Below are 13,395 nucleotides of genomic sequence, written 5' to 3'. Positions count from 1 at the left end.
CTATTTTCAACAAACAAAAACAGTAACAACACTGGAAAGATTATTAGTGTTGGAACACGAAATTTTATTACGCTCATGGGGTTAGAAAATTGTGTTCCCAGACCGTTTGCCAACGGTTTTATTAAGAACGGTCACACCATAACTGGAAACTATCGATATTATTCATCACTGCATTGTGTTGTTTTACTTTCAAAAGGTTAAAAAGAAAAAATAAATAAATAAAGCGGCAGCGGTTTTCAATTGGATGCTCATTCTCCCTGCTTCTATATGCTTAGGCACGATAATGATCTGGGCCTAAGAGTAAATATAGGAGAATTACTCAAAGGATTGCTACCACAACTGACAATTCTTTGGGTGCTTAAACAGCATACTCCTTGAGTATGTTTCCAGCAATGACTAAACGCTGAATTTCCGAGGTGCCTTCATAAATTTCGGTTACCCTGGCATTTCGATAATATAATTCAGCCGGCATATCTGTGACGTAGCCCATCCCGCCCAGCACTTGAATACACTGGTGGGCACAATATGTTGCCGCTTCGGAGGCATGTAACTTGGCCATGGAAGCCTCCTTGGTTATTGGAAGCCCATTGTCCTTGAGCCATGCGGCGCGCCAGGTAAGAAGACGCGATGTTTCCACTCGCAACGCCATGTCCGCCAACTTTTGCTGGATCATTTGCATATTGGATAATTGTTTGCCAAATGCCAGTCGCTTCTGGGAATAATCCACAGCCAGTTCAAGAGCAGCCTGAGCAATACCGGTTGCCTGGGCAGCTATACCTATTCTCCCACAGTCTAGTGATTCCATGGCTATGCGAAAACCGTTTCCAGGCGTAGATAAAATCTGATTTTGTGGCACCTGGACATCTTCGAGGACTAGTTGGCAAGTGGAGCTTGCTCGCATACCCATTTTATTTTCCTTCTTGGAAATACTCAGTCCGGTGACATCTTTCTGGGTAAGAAATGCGGTGATGCCTTTGTGTCGAAGTGTTTTGTCTATTGTGGCAAACACAAGCCCTCCACTGGCTTCCTTGGAGTTTGATATCCAGGCTTTAGTGCCATTGAGCAAATACTTTTGCGTTTCATTATTCAATTTGGCAGTGGTGCTGGCTGCGCCGGCATCGGAACCATTGCCCGGCTCTGACAAAGCATAAAAAGCAATATGTTTGCCTTGGGTGAAGGGCTCCAAAAAATTCTGTTTCTGTTCCTCCGTGCCATGCTGCTGAACTGTTCCCACATACAAATTATTTACTCCCATAACTACCGAAACAGCTGCATCGCCACGAGCAATCTCCTCCATTCCAATGGCATAGGCCTGATAATCCAAACCTGAACCGCCTAAAAAGTAGAGACAACTCAATTTAAATGACACATCAAAATGACCTTCGTTTCAGGCACTCACCATAATCCTCCTTTACTGTGACTGCTAGAAGACCAAGTTCACCCAATTTTTGTATCTGCTCAGCAGGAAAAAGCTCTTCACGATCATGATGACGGGCGGAAGGAGCCAATTCGGCATTGGCAAACTCTCGACAGGTCTTCTGTAGAATCTGATGAGTCTCTGAAAGGGAAGACAGACAGGCAATGCTTCTAACGCCAGTTCGTTGACCTGCAAAATATATTTTATATTCGATTTTGATTTAACGTCATCATGGCCTTGCCTAGTGCCAATGTCGTTCTGAGCAGCTGCAGCATGTCGGCACGATCGGCAAAGCTTTCGCTTTTAACTGTCTCGCGGAAACGTTCTTCGCGTACTGGCAACAACAAACAGAAACCAGCAAGACTATCGTCCACCCATGAACTACACAGCTGGAAATAGCTTTTATATGCATGCGGGAAACTCAGAAACCACAAAAACCAGAGGCGTCTGCCCTTTATAAAAAGCTTATTTTTGCAGCGACTGAATCGGAGAGTTCCAAGAATCAAACATTAATGAATGGCTAGAATTGCTTAGTTTTCAATTAAACTAAAATTCGCGGACAAAGATGTCAACTAGTAACTTGAAAAGTATTCCCCTTTTAGTCATTCCTTAATGACGCCGCCTCTCCCCCGCATTGATATGCAGTGGAACGACATTAAAGTTTGTATATATTCTGAGTAGATAAGTTTCTTTGTGTGTTGGAAGCTTTTGTTTTTGTCCAAAAGCCACACGCTGCCAGGTAGAAAGGTCGGAAAAGAGGTTCAACGCTTTTCGGAAATTGTATGCAATGCTAATTTTTTTGAATTTCAAATTGTATATTCCATTTCTTTCAAACACACCCACTTTTCCCACTTAGTTCTACAATGTTCTAATTGTTTCTTCCTACTCAATGCACATGGCACAATGAAACCATCATGTTTCAAATAAAACTGTGATTCAATTCTTGAAAACTTCCATCCATTCAATTAGAAAGCAAAATTGAAATCTTTTTCAATGGTTTCCATTTAAAAAAGTACTCGAAATCCATAGCCAAAGCTTATGGCTAAGAAATAATGGTCATCAAATCTATTTTCTTTACCACAAGAAATGATCAGTGAATTAAAACGCAACGCCTAAAAGTAGGCATCACATTTTCAATTTCATATACATTACTTTTATATAGAATGCTATGTACATATAATCCAAGTGGGATTTTCGTTTCAGTTTCAATCTATTAACAGAAAAAAAAACAACAACGAAACCAAAATTATTTATTTTATTAGGAAAAAGGCACAGATTTTTCAATTAAACCACAAACAATGAATTACTTAATACAACGCGGTAAAGTGCGCGAACAAGCGATTAGTGTGCCTGAAGGATTGCCTGAATTGCTATCAGATATAACACGGGAAGCTCTGCGATGTCAGCCGACCAAGGAGTGTCTGTGCCAGTTTATAATAGACTATCTTCACTCGGTGATAGTTACGCGTGAGAAGGCTATGGGTGAGTCAATACTCGTAAATCCCTTTGGATTGGAATGGTAAACGCTATTTATTGTCTCCTTATAGTTGCAAGAAGCATTTTGGATCGTGCGTTGCGTCAAGTGGATAACATTATATCAGATCTGTGTATATGCGATCTATCCAAAGAGAAAACCGATTTGATGGCCCAGGTAATGGAAGATTGCTTTCGCAATTTTCTTGAGAGACGTCGCTGTGAGATGCGTCGTGGCAAGGAGGCGATCACTTTCGATAACATTGACATATTTGAGGAATTAATATACAAATGCAACTTCTCGGATGAAGAAATGGCCATATCCAGGCCAGCGATCGAGAGTGCGTACAAGCGTTTTGCTGAAGCCTACATGGCAGCGGGTCGCGCTTCTGATGGCACAGATGTGCTCTATCAATATTTTCGAGATCGTGAGCTGAAACGTATCGAAGAAATGACCCGAAATCAGGCTGCCATCACAATACAATCGGCCTGGCGTGGCTATTGGGTGCGCAGTCATATTATCAAACACATATGCACTTGTACCTGTATGATGGTAAGCCTTCTGCACAGAATATATATTTATAATACTTCTTACATTATGTACCTTCCAGGAGGAAAAAGATGACCCCACGGAAGTCATTCGAGATTCAGCAGCACGGGTTATTCAGCGTTTCTTCCGCAAAATTTCGGTGAGTTACCCTTACCTCAAGTTTACTTTCCTTTAAAAGCTTTCTTGCTGTAACTAGCGTGGAATAATGAAACACCATATTGCTGATCCTTGCGGAGACACTTTGGAGACAAAGAGCGATCGTTCAAGCTCTGCGCGCTCGGCTAAAAAAGCTTCGAAGACAGCTGTAGCTACCGCGTCTTCCACCGTACTGGGATCAGCTGTAATTTCACCTAAAGCATCTGGTGCTCCAATGGCGACTGAAACAACAGAAGATGCACCACCAGCTGAACCGGACATACCGGAGGAATCAGTTGCTCCCGAAGCAGAAGCAAAACCAACTGAAGAAGCAGATGTTGTTCAAGAAACGGCTGCAGAAGTTCCTGCTGAAGAAAAAGCATCTCCAACGGCCGCAGCCACAGATGAAGAAGCTGGTCCAGTAGAGGCACCTACTGATGAAGCACCCGCTGCTGTTACCGAAGAGGCAACAGCGGAACCTGCTGAACAAGCAGAAGCTACCCCCACTGAAGGTGAAGCAGCACCTGAAGTAGAAACCCCTGAAGCATCCCCACCACCGCCTGACGAAGACATCCCCGCCGAGGAGCCAGTTCCGGCAGAGGATTAATATAATATCTGTTTGTTTTTGTGAATTTTACTTGATATTTCAACAAATTTCGGAATGTTATCGCCCAAGAAACATGTTTTATTGTTCAAGGCACTTCTCATCTATCCAATCACTAAAAGTGGACACCCGTGTATAAACGTCAGGCGAAAGATAAAGACCGCAGACCACTAGACCGTAGGAAACAATGCCAACTTGCCTCAAGCCGTGATCAGTGCTCATCACCAACGGGCCGCCAGAGTCACCCTAAACCCAATGTAGAGAATTCAATAGAATACAACAATTCGTAGATTCAACTAGCTTACCGAACATGCTCCTCTGAGAGGTCCTCGTGCACAGATTTCCGTATTCGTTACACTTTCCATGCCCGTTTCCCGGCATTCTCTATTCGTTATAGTATTATAGTTCATGCGTTGTAATATGCTGGGATAATTGAATGCATCCAAAAACGGAAATGGAACTGGAAGACGTAGACCCCATCCAGTTAGGGTCACGGGAACTCCACCGCCTACGAAACTATTTTTACCGCTGCTGGCATATTCTATGGACGAAATGGTTTTGTTATTGAGCTCCAATGGCGGTTCAATGGATAGCACAGCCAAGTCACTGGTGACCAGTTCCTTATAATTTGGATGTATATCATAGGCCACCACCCGAGAGCGTGATCCTCGCTCCCCCAGATTACGTATTCCGGCCACCACAGACATTCGCGTCACATTCAGACCCTGACAGCAATGAGCGGCAGTCAGGATGCGATTCGGTTTTATTATAGATCCACCACAGAAGTGCATTTGTCCCTCCGCTGTTCGATACTGTAGGGATACTTGATAGGGTACATGCTCACCGGCTGGCACATCGGCTCCACCCACTATCCTCGACGGGGTATAGCCACTGGGTTGGCGAGCTAAAACGCCATAAGTATCAGAACTTGCCCAAATATTCGTACACAACACTCACAATTAAGTCGCCCTGCGGCTAGGCCAAAAGACAGACCCATTATAACCATTAGATGCGTTAGTTCCATGTTTACTTTGCTTCTACTCTAAAAGTTTATAGCATTATGGCTATATATATACATATATTGAAAGAGAGCATGAGGGCCATTAGCAGAAATTTGCATAGATATTGCAAAAGCGTATGTAACTAGGTCAACTACAATATATAAGTTATGCCATTATATTTGATCTTGAAATGCAACAGAAATTAAATAACATTATGCTGGTACTTGGATAATTTAATGGGTCAGACAAAAAATGTACTTTCTAAAATGAATTTTAGGGTAAATCAATCAATGAGACAATTCGTATAAACTTATATCTACAGTTTAAAATCCAGAATGCGAGCCAAGTCTCTACTCAAAGATATATGAGTTTTAATCTCTAATCTTTTTAAGTCTTTAAGGAACTGATCTTTATTTGATATTTCTAAAACATTTCGAAATGAATTTTATATTTTTAAATATATTTCAGATTTTTAAATAACAAAGATTGGATTTACATATATGATGATGGTTAGCTCCCTCTAAGCCATTCTCTCTTTGATCCAGCTATCAAACATAGATACCCGAGTATAGACATCGGGACTGTTGGAGGCACAAAAGGCAGTGCCATAGGAAACGACGCCAACTTGTTTCAATGACTCTCCATTACGCATTACGAGAGGACCACCCGAATCACCCTGTGAAGAGAGAATTTTCCAATTGAATAGAGTGGAACTTTCCTAGGCATTTCCAGGACTTACATTACAAGCTCCCTTGCCAAAACGTTCCAAGGCACAAATTTCAGTAGCAGTCAGTTGGGTCATTGTTTCCTTGCATTTATCGTTACTCAACGTTTTGTAATTTAATTTCTGCAATATTGTGGGATACTTGGCAAAGGGACCAGTACCAAAGTGGAAAACAGAACCCCAGCCAGTGAGTAGAACCTCCTGATCGGATGGCACCAAGTCGCTGCCACTGACATCAATAGTGTCGATGCGTTTGCCATCCAGCTCGAAGGGCGGATCGATTTTCAGTATGGCAATATCACTCGTAACCAATTCCTGGTAGTTGGCATTCATTTCATAGGATTGAACCTGCGAGCGTATGCCAGTGGAATCGTTGAGATCCCTTATGCCCGCCACTACACTGATTCGACTAGCATTTTGCCCATTCACACAATGGGCGGCGGTCAGGACACGATTGGGTGCGATTAGAGAACCGCCGCAAAAGTGTCTCTGTTGGCCGTTGCGTGTAAGGAATTGCATGGAGATTTGATAGGGCACATATTCATCTTCGGGCACATCATAACCGCCTACAACTCGCTCCTGAGAATTGGTGTCGGCTTCCTCAAAATAGGCGTCAACTGGTAAAGGAATGGAATGGAAATTCAATGGGCTCCAGCAGGATTCTTCTGCACTTACGATCATGAACATGGCCATTCGCCAAAGCTAATGAAGCCACCAAAAGTTGGATTATGACTCGATACATTGTGTTTAAATATTTGCCATCGACTGCTGGAAATGCATTAACTGCGGCCTTTTATACCCCGAAATGCAATTAATTTGGATGAATTAGAATTTTATCGTTTGGTGGTGGAGTGTGCCACTGGGTGGTTGCAGCTGTGGGTGGTCTTTGCAATAGAGTACAAGGTTGTCAATTTGATAATGAAAGAATAGTGCTGCAGACAATGAAAGTCGGGTCGAGTTCCCTTATACCCCACAGTTGTTCTCCAAGGTCTGTTTTTGTTTTTCTGAGAATGACACGCCCACGTCTTGGCAAAGCATCGAAGTTGTTCCAATTGCCACCGACTACCTTCAGCTTGATCTTGTTGGAGTTTTAATCAGCGTATAATTTAAATATTCCGATTAAACAAGAGGCAACTTGGCGTTGGCAGCCGACATTTCTTTTAATTCGCCAGCAAAGGAGACAGACAGCCAGCAGAACGAAGGAGGATGCCAACCTGCCTGCCTCTGGCAATCAACACCTTCGATACGCGACTCGAGCTGGCATGGGTATATCTCTGTGTGGCTCACATGTTCGATGCAAATCAGATGTCTGGGCGGGCTGCTCTGCTCTGCTCTGTGTGTGCTCTGTGTCAGTTCCGGCCTGATTGCATCCACCTAATGAATCATTTTGCTGTGGAGCACTGAAACTGTCCGTCTCACTCTCTCTCTCTCTCTCTCTCTCTCTCTTGCTCTCTGTCTGTATGTCTGCCTGTGTGTGGCTTTGGCATGGATGTGGCGCAAATTAATTATGCACACCTTTCGGAGGATTCGCGGATTCTGAAGGTCTTGATCTTTTGACTACTGTGTTAATTGTTGCTGCGAATGCGGATTTCACTATGGATAAATATTTCTTACCGATTTGAACCTAAAATGGCTTTATTACTATAAGCCCTGTGTGTACGTGTGTGTGTCTGTGTGTGTATTGGCGCCTCTCTTGGCTTTTTGTTAATTGGACCACCCTGTCACGACGAGACATGGCCATGGCTTATATCCCTTTTGCCCTACAACTCATGCTTGTATAAATTTTATTTTTAGTTCGAGTATTGATAATTTGCATATGACTTTTGCCTTTAGTCAGCCTGTTGATAGGTTAATCCCCTGACTATAACTTATTAGAATATTGAATGAATATTTTTGTTTTTCTTCTTTATTTACTTCAAAAAATGGAATGACAGATGAAAGGAAGCCACAAGAGGGCAAGAAACAGAGAGTCAGATTTAGCTCAGCTTAAAGAGAATCGAGTTTTTGGTCCATTCGAGCACACTTCATATATGTATGTATGTACATATGTATGTCTCATGCCATTAACTAGGACACACAGTAGTTCGCATTTGGCTCGATCGCCAACTGTTTTATTTAACCACTTTGCTTGCGTGTGTGAATATCATAAGCTTAATTTCAACTTATGGCCATAAGATCCAATCATATTCATGCCACTTGACAGAAGCGCCTACCTGTTGTCATCAATTAGGTAACAAGCTCACGCGACCGATAAATAAATTTCTGTATCTGTATCTGCATCTTTAGACTGGGCCAAGATCTTTTTACCCTGTTTCATGGCTTATCTGATTTGCAAATAAAAAAATCTGTCCCTGGCAACTGCTGCGTGTGTCTGTGTGTTTGTTGCCAATGGAGTATCATAATTTATATGCTCCACACTGGATACGCTGGAGAGAGGGGGGAGGTAGTTGGGTGAGTAAACACCTAGCAAATGCTAAGCAAATTAAGTACTAAAATAAACGACCAATTTAACTGATTAAGCAAAACATGCAATTAATTTTATTTGTTTGTACGAGATGAAAAATTAATTGGCTTGAGCCTAACAAATCCTTGCTCCAGGAATATTTCCATAATCAACTTGATTGTGTCAATGGAAATATTTTCCAGTTCACGATTTTCAAACAAAATTTACCAACAAAAGAGAGTCAAGTTAATAAATCATTTTGCTGGACATCAAAAGCGGCAGTCATAAAAATTGCACCGTGAATGTGGCATGTTTTCCTGTTTTTCCCTTGTTTCCTTTTGTGGTGGCCACACGCACAATTCACAAGAACTCGAACTTGGCCACCAAGAGGAGCAATCAACCAAAATGTCATAATAATGATGGCGTTTCGGCGGTGAGGCCAATGGACCTGGCCATTGGCCATTGCCTGGTACCTGAAACTCGACCTGAGACAGGATGCTTATCTTGTTAACACCGATCTGTTGCCGCCCGGCGTCAAGTCCAATAAAATATAATAAAAAAAAGAAGAAGTCACACACAAGACACAAGGGCAAGCCAAAGGCAGAGACAGACAAATGATGAAATGATTAAAATGCATTTTATTAGCCAGAATTTTAAATTAACGAAATCTGCAAAGCCAAAAACGACAAAGTCAGAGTCCATGGGACAAGTTTTAAGCTTGTACAGAGAAAAAACCTTTTCCTCTGAAGTTCAGAATGAAAGTAAAGCACTTTAAGCCATGTCTGTCTGTTATACTTCTTGGCCAAAGCAACCTTGAACCATTTTTGTTTATAGATAAAATATTGCTTAATTAAACTCTGTAATCCGTTGACAAATACTGATAACTGTTACATCAAGTGCTATAAAAGCTGGTAGAGAGAGTTAACAGATGCATTATCTACGGAATCAGCATGTCAGTAATTTGCATTTTCCTTTTCTTTGTGAGCCTCGTTGTGGGTGAACGACTGGACGAACCATCACGTATAAATGGCGGTCAATCGGTGAATGAAACGGTTCCCTATCAAGTTTCGATGCAAATCTTTCGTCGTGGGCGTTGGCAACATTTCTGCGGTGGCTCCATAGTCAGTCCCCAGCATGTCCTTACGGCTGCCCATTGTGTGGAGAAAATGAGGGTGGAGGATATCAGTGTTGTAACTGGCACTCTGAACTGGAAGACGGGTGGACTACGGCACAAGGTGGTGGGCAAGCATGTTCATCCTCAGTACTCGATGAGTCCGCGCATCATCAATGACATTGCCTTGGTAAAAGTTACGCCAGCCTTTCGTCTGCATCGCGGTGATATTGGCACCATACATTTGGGTAACAGCGATCGCATAGGCGAGAAGGTACCAGTTCGTCTAACTGGTTGGGGCTCAACAACATCGACTAGTGCTTCGGCTAGCCTGCCAGATCGTTTGCAGGTTCTCAACTATCGCACCATCTCGAATGAGGACTGCAAGCAAAAAGGATTTCGTGTTACGGGTAATGAGATTTGTGCTTTGGCCGTGCACGGTAAAGGAGCTTGTATGGTGAGTGGATTGGGTCAGACAAGTCTGAAAACAATTTAATTCTCTTCTCTTGGGGAACAGGGCGATTCTGGGGGACCATTGATAAAACCGGGTCTTCAACCTCAATTGGTGGGCATTGTGTCCTATGGAAGTGCCACCTGTGCCCAAGGTCATCCAGATGTTTATACGCGTGTCTCCAGTTTTCTGCCCTACATCAGCAAAGTTATCAATCAGGACTTGCCCTAATAAATATCCACTGACATCGTATAAAAGTGGAGAAATAAATTCCTCTTACATTACATTTTTGTTTTTCTTTTTCTGCGTTTTACTTGGTTGTTGGTTTTCGTTTTGGCGACTAATTAAAAATCTTGTTGCCACAGACGACTCTTCTGCCTGGCTAGGCCTTTTGGGGCTTGGCCTGACTCCAACATTGTGCAATGGGGGGAGTGGGCAAGGGCATGGAACTGGGCATGGGCAACCATGATAAATGCAAAAAGCAATTTATCGCACATTTAACTCAATTCAGTTTCTTTATGGGCGAGGAGGACTCCTCGAAGTGCGGTCTGGTTGGTCTGTTGGTCTGGTCTGGTCCAGAGCCAAGACAAAGTTTCTTTTACTGACACGCACACGCCAATGAACTGCGACTACAACTACAACTCTCAACTCTGAAGTTGGACTCCACGACACGGTCCATGGACCCATCCATGCTATGTTGTGGTGCGCCTTGCTGTAATTCGATATTAGATTTTATGTGCGACAAATACGAAGTGCAAACATTTTTATGTTTTAACAATTTCTATGCTGCATTTTCTATTTGCCGAGTCTGAGGCGTCTTGGCGCTCTGTGGAGCTTTGTAATTAAGTTCAAATAATATGGAGCTCATGGCTTTTTCGGTGTCTTGGTTTGGTATTCTCTTTCCAAGCACTTTACTACAAAAGTGCGAGACACACAAAGTAGGAAGCAATCATCTAGATGAATTGAAAGAAACAACACGAAAAGATTAGATAGACGGATATGGGTGGAAACCAAGTTGACACTGGCTTTTATCAATTCTCCCATTGAAAACTTTGCTTGACAGTGTAATCTGTTACTTGCTCGTTTCACGCTCTCAATTTACCAGTTCGAAAGTTCGATATGGTATCCGATGATGCTCCTCAGGCTTAACATAAAAAATCTGGCATTTCCCTGTCAAGCCAGCTAACAGCGGGTCAAACAAGTGAAAACAAAGTGAAATCATCCCCTTTCCCATTTGCCCCTTCACCTCTTTTAGTTTGTATCTTCTCTAAAGAGAGAGACATATATGTATTTGCTAGAGCCCCATCATATATGTACATAAATTCATTTAGATCAATCAATTCAATTTGTTTGTCAATAAAAACCTAAATGAGTATTTCATTTAAACAAATTAAGAATTCGACCCATTTGAGAAATTCCAGACTTTTGTGCAGACTCCTCAACAATTAAAATTGACGCTTCTCCAAAGTTGATTCCCTGATTTTTATTTTTGTTGCTCTTAAAACGAAAATGCAATGAAAATATGGATATGACTCTGGCTGATTTCAGAGTCCACAGAGTCCAAAGAGTCCGGAGACCCCGGATTGTCCAGAGGGACAAACAAACATTGCCATCTTTGTTGACTTTTCATTGTCAATTAAAATCAAATAAATTTATTTGCCTGCTTGACTTTCGATGGCCAAGTTCGTTCACTGATTCAAAAACAAAGATCATGGTCAAGCCAAACAGAGAAGAAAGGGAGACTAAAGAGAGGCTTTTAATCCCCTTCTTAAAAATATATAAATTCAACTGACCGAGGAGTTCCCTCCTCGATTGTAATATACTTGGCTTAGATATGTATATATTTCAATTAAAGCCCATTTAAGCGGGGCGCCACTGCTATAATGATTATTTTGTGTATGATGATTATTTTGACCTTCTTCTTTTTTGGTGGTCAACACAAAATCATTTAGAGAAAAAGTTTAATAAACAATTATTTGGCCTTGCCCTGGTTGGCAACCGATTCCATGGCCTTTTTAACCGTTTCGGGATCGCCAAGAAATTGTATTTTTCCCACAGGTTTGATGCATTCATCCAGGTCATAGACAAATGGAAGGCCAGTGGGTATATTAAGGCCCATGATGGCTTCATCGGAAATTTCATCAAGATGTTTGACAACGCCCCTAAGACTATTTCCATGGGCCACTATAATAATTCTTTTGCCCTCCCGTATTTGGGGCACAATCACTTCGTCCCAATAGGGCAAGGTTCTTTCGATAGTCAGTTTAAGGGATTCCGTTTTGGGAAACTCCTCGGGTTCAGGGCCATTTTCACAATAACGCGCATCGTTACGTATTTCGTTGTAGTACTTGTGGTCCTCTTCCATGGGCGGAGGAGGTGTATCGAAGCTTCGGCGCCAAATTTGAACTTTTTCCTCGCCAAATTTCTTGGCCGTTTCAGTCTTATTGAGTCCAGTTAGCCCGCCATAATGTCGTTCATTCAGGCGCCACGTTTTTCTAATCGGAATTTCCTTATGCCCGCTGGACAAGAGAATCGCCATGAGCGTATCGTTGGCCCTCTTCAATACGGATGTGTGGGCAATATCAAACTCCAACTTGGCCTTTCTAAGGGCTGTGCCGGCAGAGCAGGCCTCAGCCAATCCACCCTCACTGAGGGCCGCATCGTACCAGCCACAGAAGAGATTCTTCTTATTCCATTCCGATTCACCATGTCGAACCATCACAATCTTATATTTAGCCTTCGCTTCATCTCCAGAACTTTGCGAATCTTTGCAATAGAATCGAAAAGACTTAAAGCCAACTAGACGATGAAATGTGTTCCTCAAAGGCAAAGCCATTTTACAAAATTTTGAAAATATATACATATGTAAATGCAAAAGATTTTAGAAATAAATATCACAGGTTGCCAAGAGTGTTTCTGAAACTGATCCAAAGACTTCCTATAGGAAAACACGACAACTTGTTATTACGTATTTCAATGGAATATAATCAATCATTTTCGAAAACCAATTAAGCCGCGAATCATGTCAACTGGCTTACGAGTCTAAGAGCCCGATTATGAGGCTTAAAAAGCAGCAACAACAACCCAAAAAAGCTGCGAATAAAATTCAAACAAGAAGCTAAGTAGACAACATTGTAAAAGTAGCTGCCGCCGACTCGGCCTCGGTTACTCTTTCCCTAGGCAATTAAAGTCACAAAAAATGTCAGCGGCGATAAATTGTTTTTAAGTGCGTTTTTTCATCGAAAGTTGTCAAAAAGTGTTAGAAGAAGAAAATTTTCACCGCAGGCCGCGCCAAGCAATAGCTTTTTGGATGTTTATCAACACCCAAAGACGACCACCACCGCCGATGCGTGAGGCCCCCGTGTCGAGGTGTGGCGACAACCACATGAACATTGCGGGGACACGCAAAGTCGCTACAGAGTTAAACGTAGAGCCAGAGCCAGAGCCAGATCCAGAGACAGACCGGCAGAGACAGAGACAGCGACA

At 42.3% G+C, this 13,395-nt stretch overlaps 6 protein-coding genes across 6 annotated transcripts; 2 read left to right on the top strand and 4 right to left on the bottom strand.

Annotated features, from left to right (window-relative positions):
- Positions 1–40: 40 nt before the first annotated feature.
- LOC137585364 (short-chain specific acyl-CoA dehydrogenase, mitochondrial) lies at positions 41–1,787 on the bottom strand. Its single transcript, XM_068301115.1, has 3 exons — positions 1,659–1,787; positions 1,400–1,606; positions 41–1,335 (listed from the first exon to the last, which is right to left on the bottom strand). The coding sequence occupies exons 1-3, from the start codon at positions 1,690–1,692 to the stop codon at positions 359–361; spliced, it is 1,218 nt and encodes a 405-aa protein (XP_068157216.1). The 5' UTR covers positions 1,693–1,787; the 3' UTR covers positions 41–358.
- Rsbp15 (Radial spoke binding protein 15) lies at positions 231–4,254 on the top strand. The gene is made up of 5 exons (XM_068301114.1): positions 231–614; positions 2,621–2,899; positions 2,965–3,443; positions 3,502–3,579; positions 3,637–4,254. The coding sequence occupies exons 2-5, from the start codon at positions 2,716–2,718 to the stop codon at positions 4,180–4,182; spliced, it is 1,287 nt and encodes a 428-aa protein (XP_068157215.1). The 5' UTR covers positions 231–614; positions 2,621–2,715; the 3' UTR covers positions 4,183–4,254.
- Positions 4,255–4,260: 6 nt separating this feature from the next.
- On the bottom strand, positions 4,261–5,203 carry LOC137583891 (chymotrypsin-1). Its single transcript, XM_068299069.1, has 3 exons — positions 5,137–5,203; positions 4,485–5,083; positions 4,261–4,425 (listed from the first exon to the last, which is right to left on the bottom strand). The coding sequence occupies exons 1-3, from the start codon at positions 5,201–5,203 to the stop codon at positions 4,261–4,263; spliced, it is 831 nt and encodes a 276-aa protein (XP_068155170.1).
- Positions 5,204–5,700: 497 nt separating this feature from the next.
- On the bottom strand, positions 5,701–6,646 carry LOC137583890 (chymotrypsin-2). Its single transcript, XM_068299068.1, has 3 exons — positions 6,580–6,646; positions 5,920–6,521; positions 5,701–5,856 (listed from the first exon to the last, which is right to left on the bottom strand). Exons 1-3 carry the CDS (start codon positions 6,644–6,646, stop codon positions 5,701–5,703), a joined length of 825 nt encoding a protein of 274 aa, XP_068155169.1.
- Positions 6,647–9,297: 2,651 nt separating this feature from the next.
- LOC137583889 (chymotrypsin-2) lies at positions 9,298–10,140 on the top strand. The gene is made up of 2 exons (XM_068299067.1): positions 9,298–9,915; positions 9,976–10,140. Exons 1-2 carry the CDS (start codon positions 9,298–9,300, stop codon positions 10,138–10,140), a joined length of 783 nt encoding a protein of 260 aa, XP_068155168.1.
- Positions 10,141–11,377: 1,237 nt separating this feature from the next.
- On the bottom strand, positions 11,378–12,791 carry Pglym87 (Phosphoglyceromutase 87). The gene has a single exon (XM_068299482.1). It carries the CDS (start codon positions 12,770–12,772, stop codon positions 11,882–11,884), a length of 891 nt encoding a protein of 296 aa, XP_068155583.1. The 5' UTR covers positions 12,773–12,791; the 3' UTR covers positions 11,378–11,881.
- Positions 12,792–13,395: the final 604 nt, after the last annotated feature.

This window comes from Drosophila tropicalis, unplaced genomic scaffold (genome assembly GCF_018151085.1).
Source record: "Drosophila tropicalis isolate 14030-0801.00 unplaced genomic scaffold, ASM1815108v1 contig_878, whole genome shotgun sequence".
Taxonomy (NCBI): Eukaryota; Metazoa; Arthropoda; class Insecta; order Diptera; family Drosophilidae; genus Drosophila; species Drosophila tropicalis.
The sequence above is the reverse complement of the archived record's forward strand: the minus strand, read 5'-3'. Positions and strand labels throughout refer to the sequence as shown.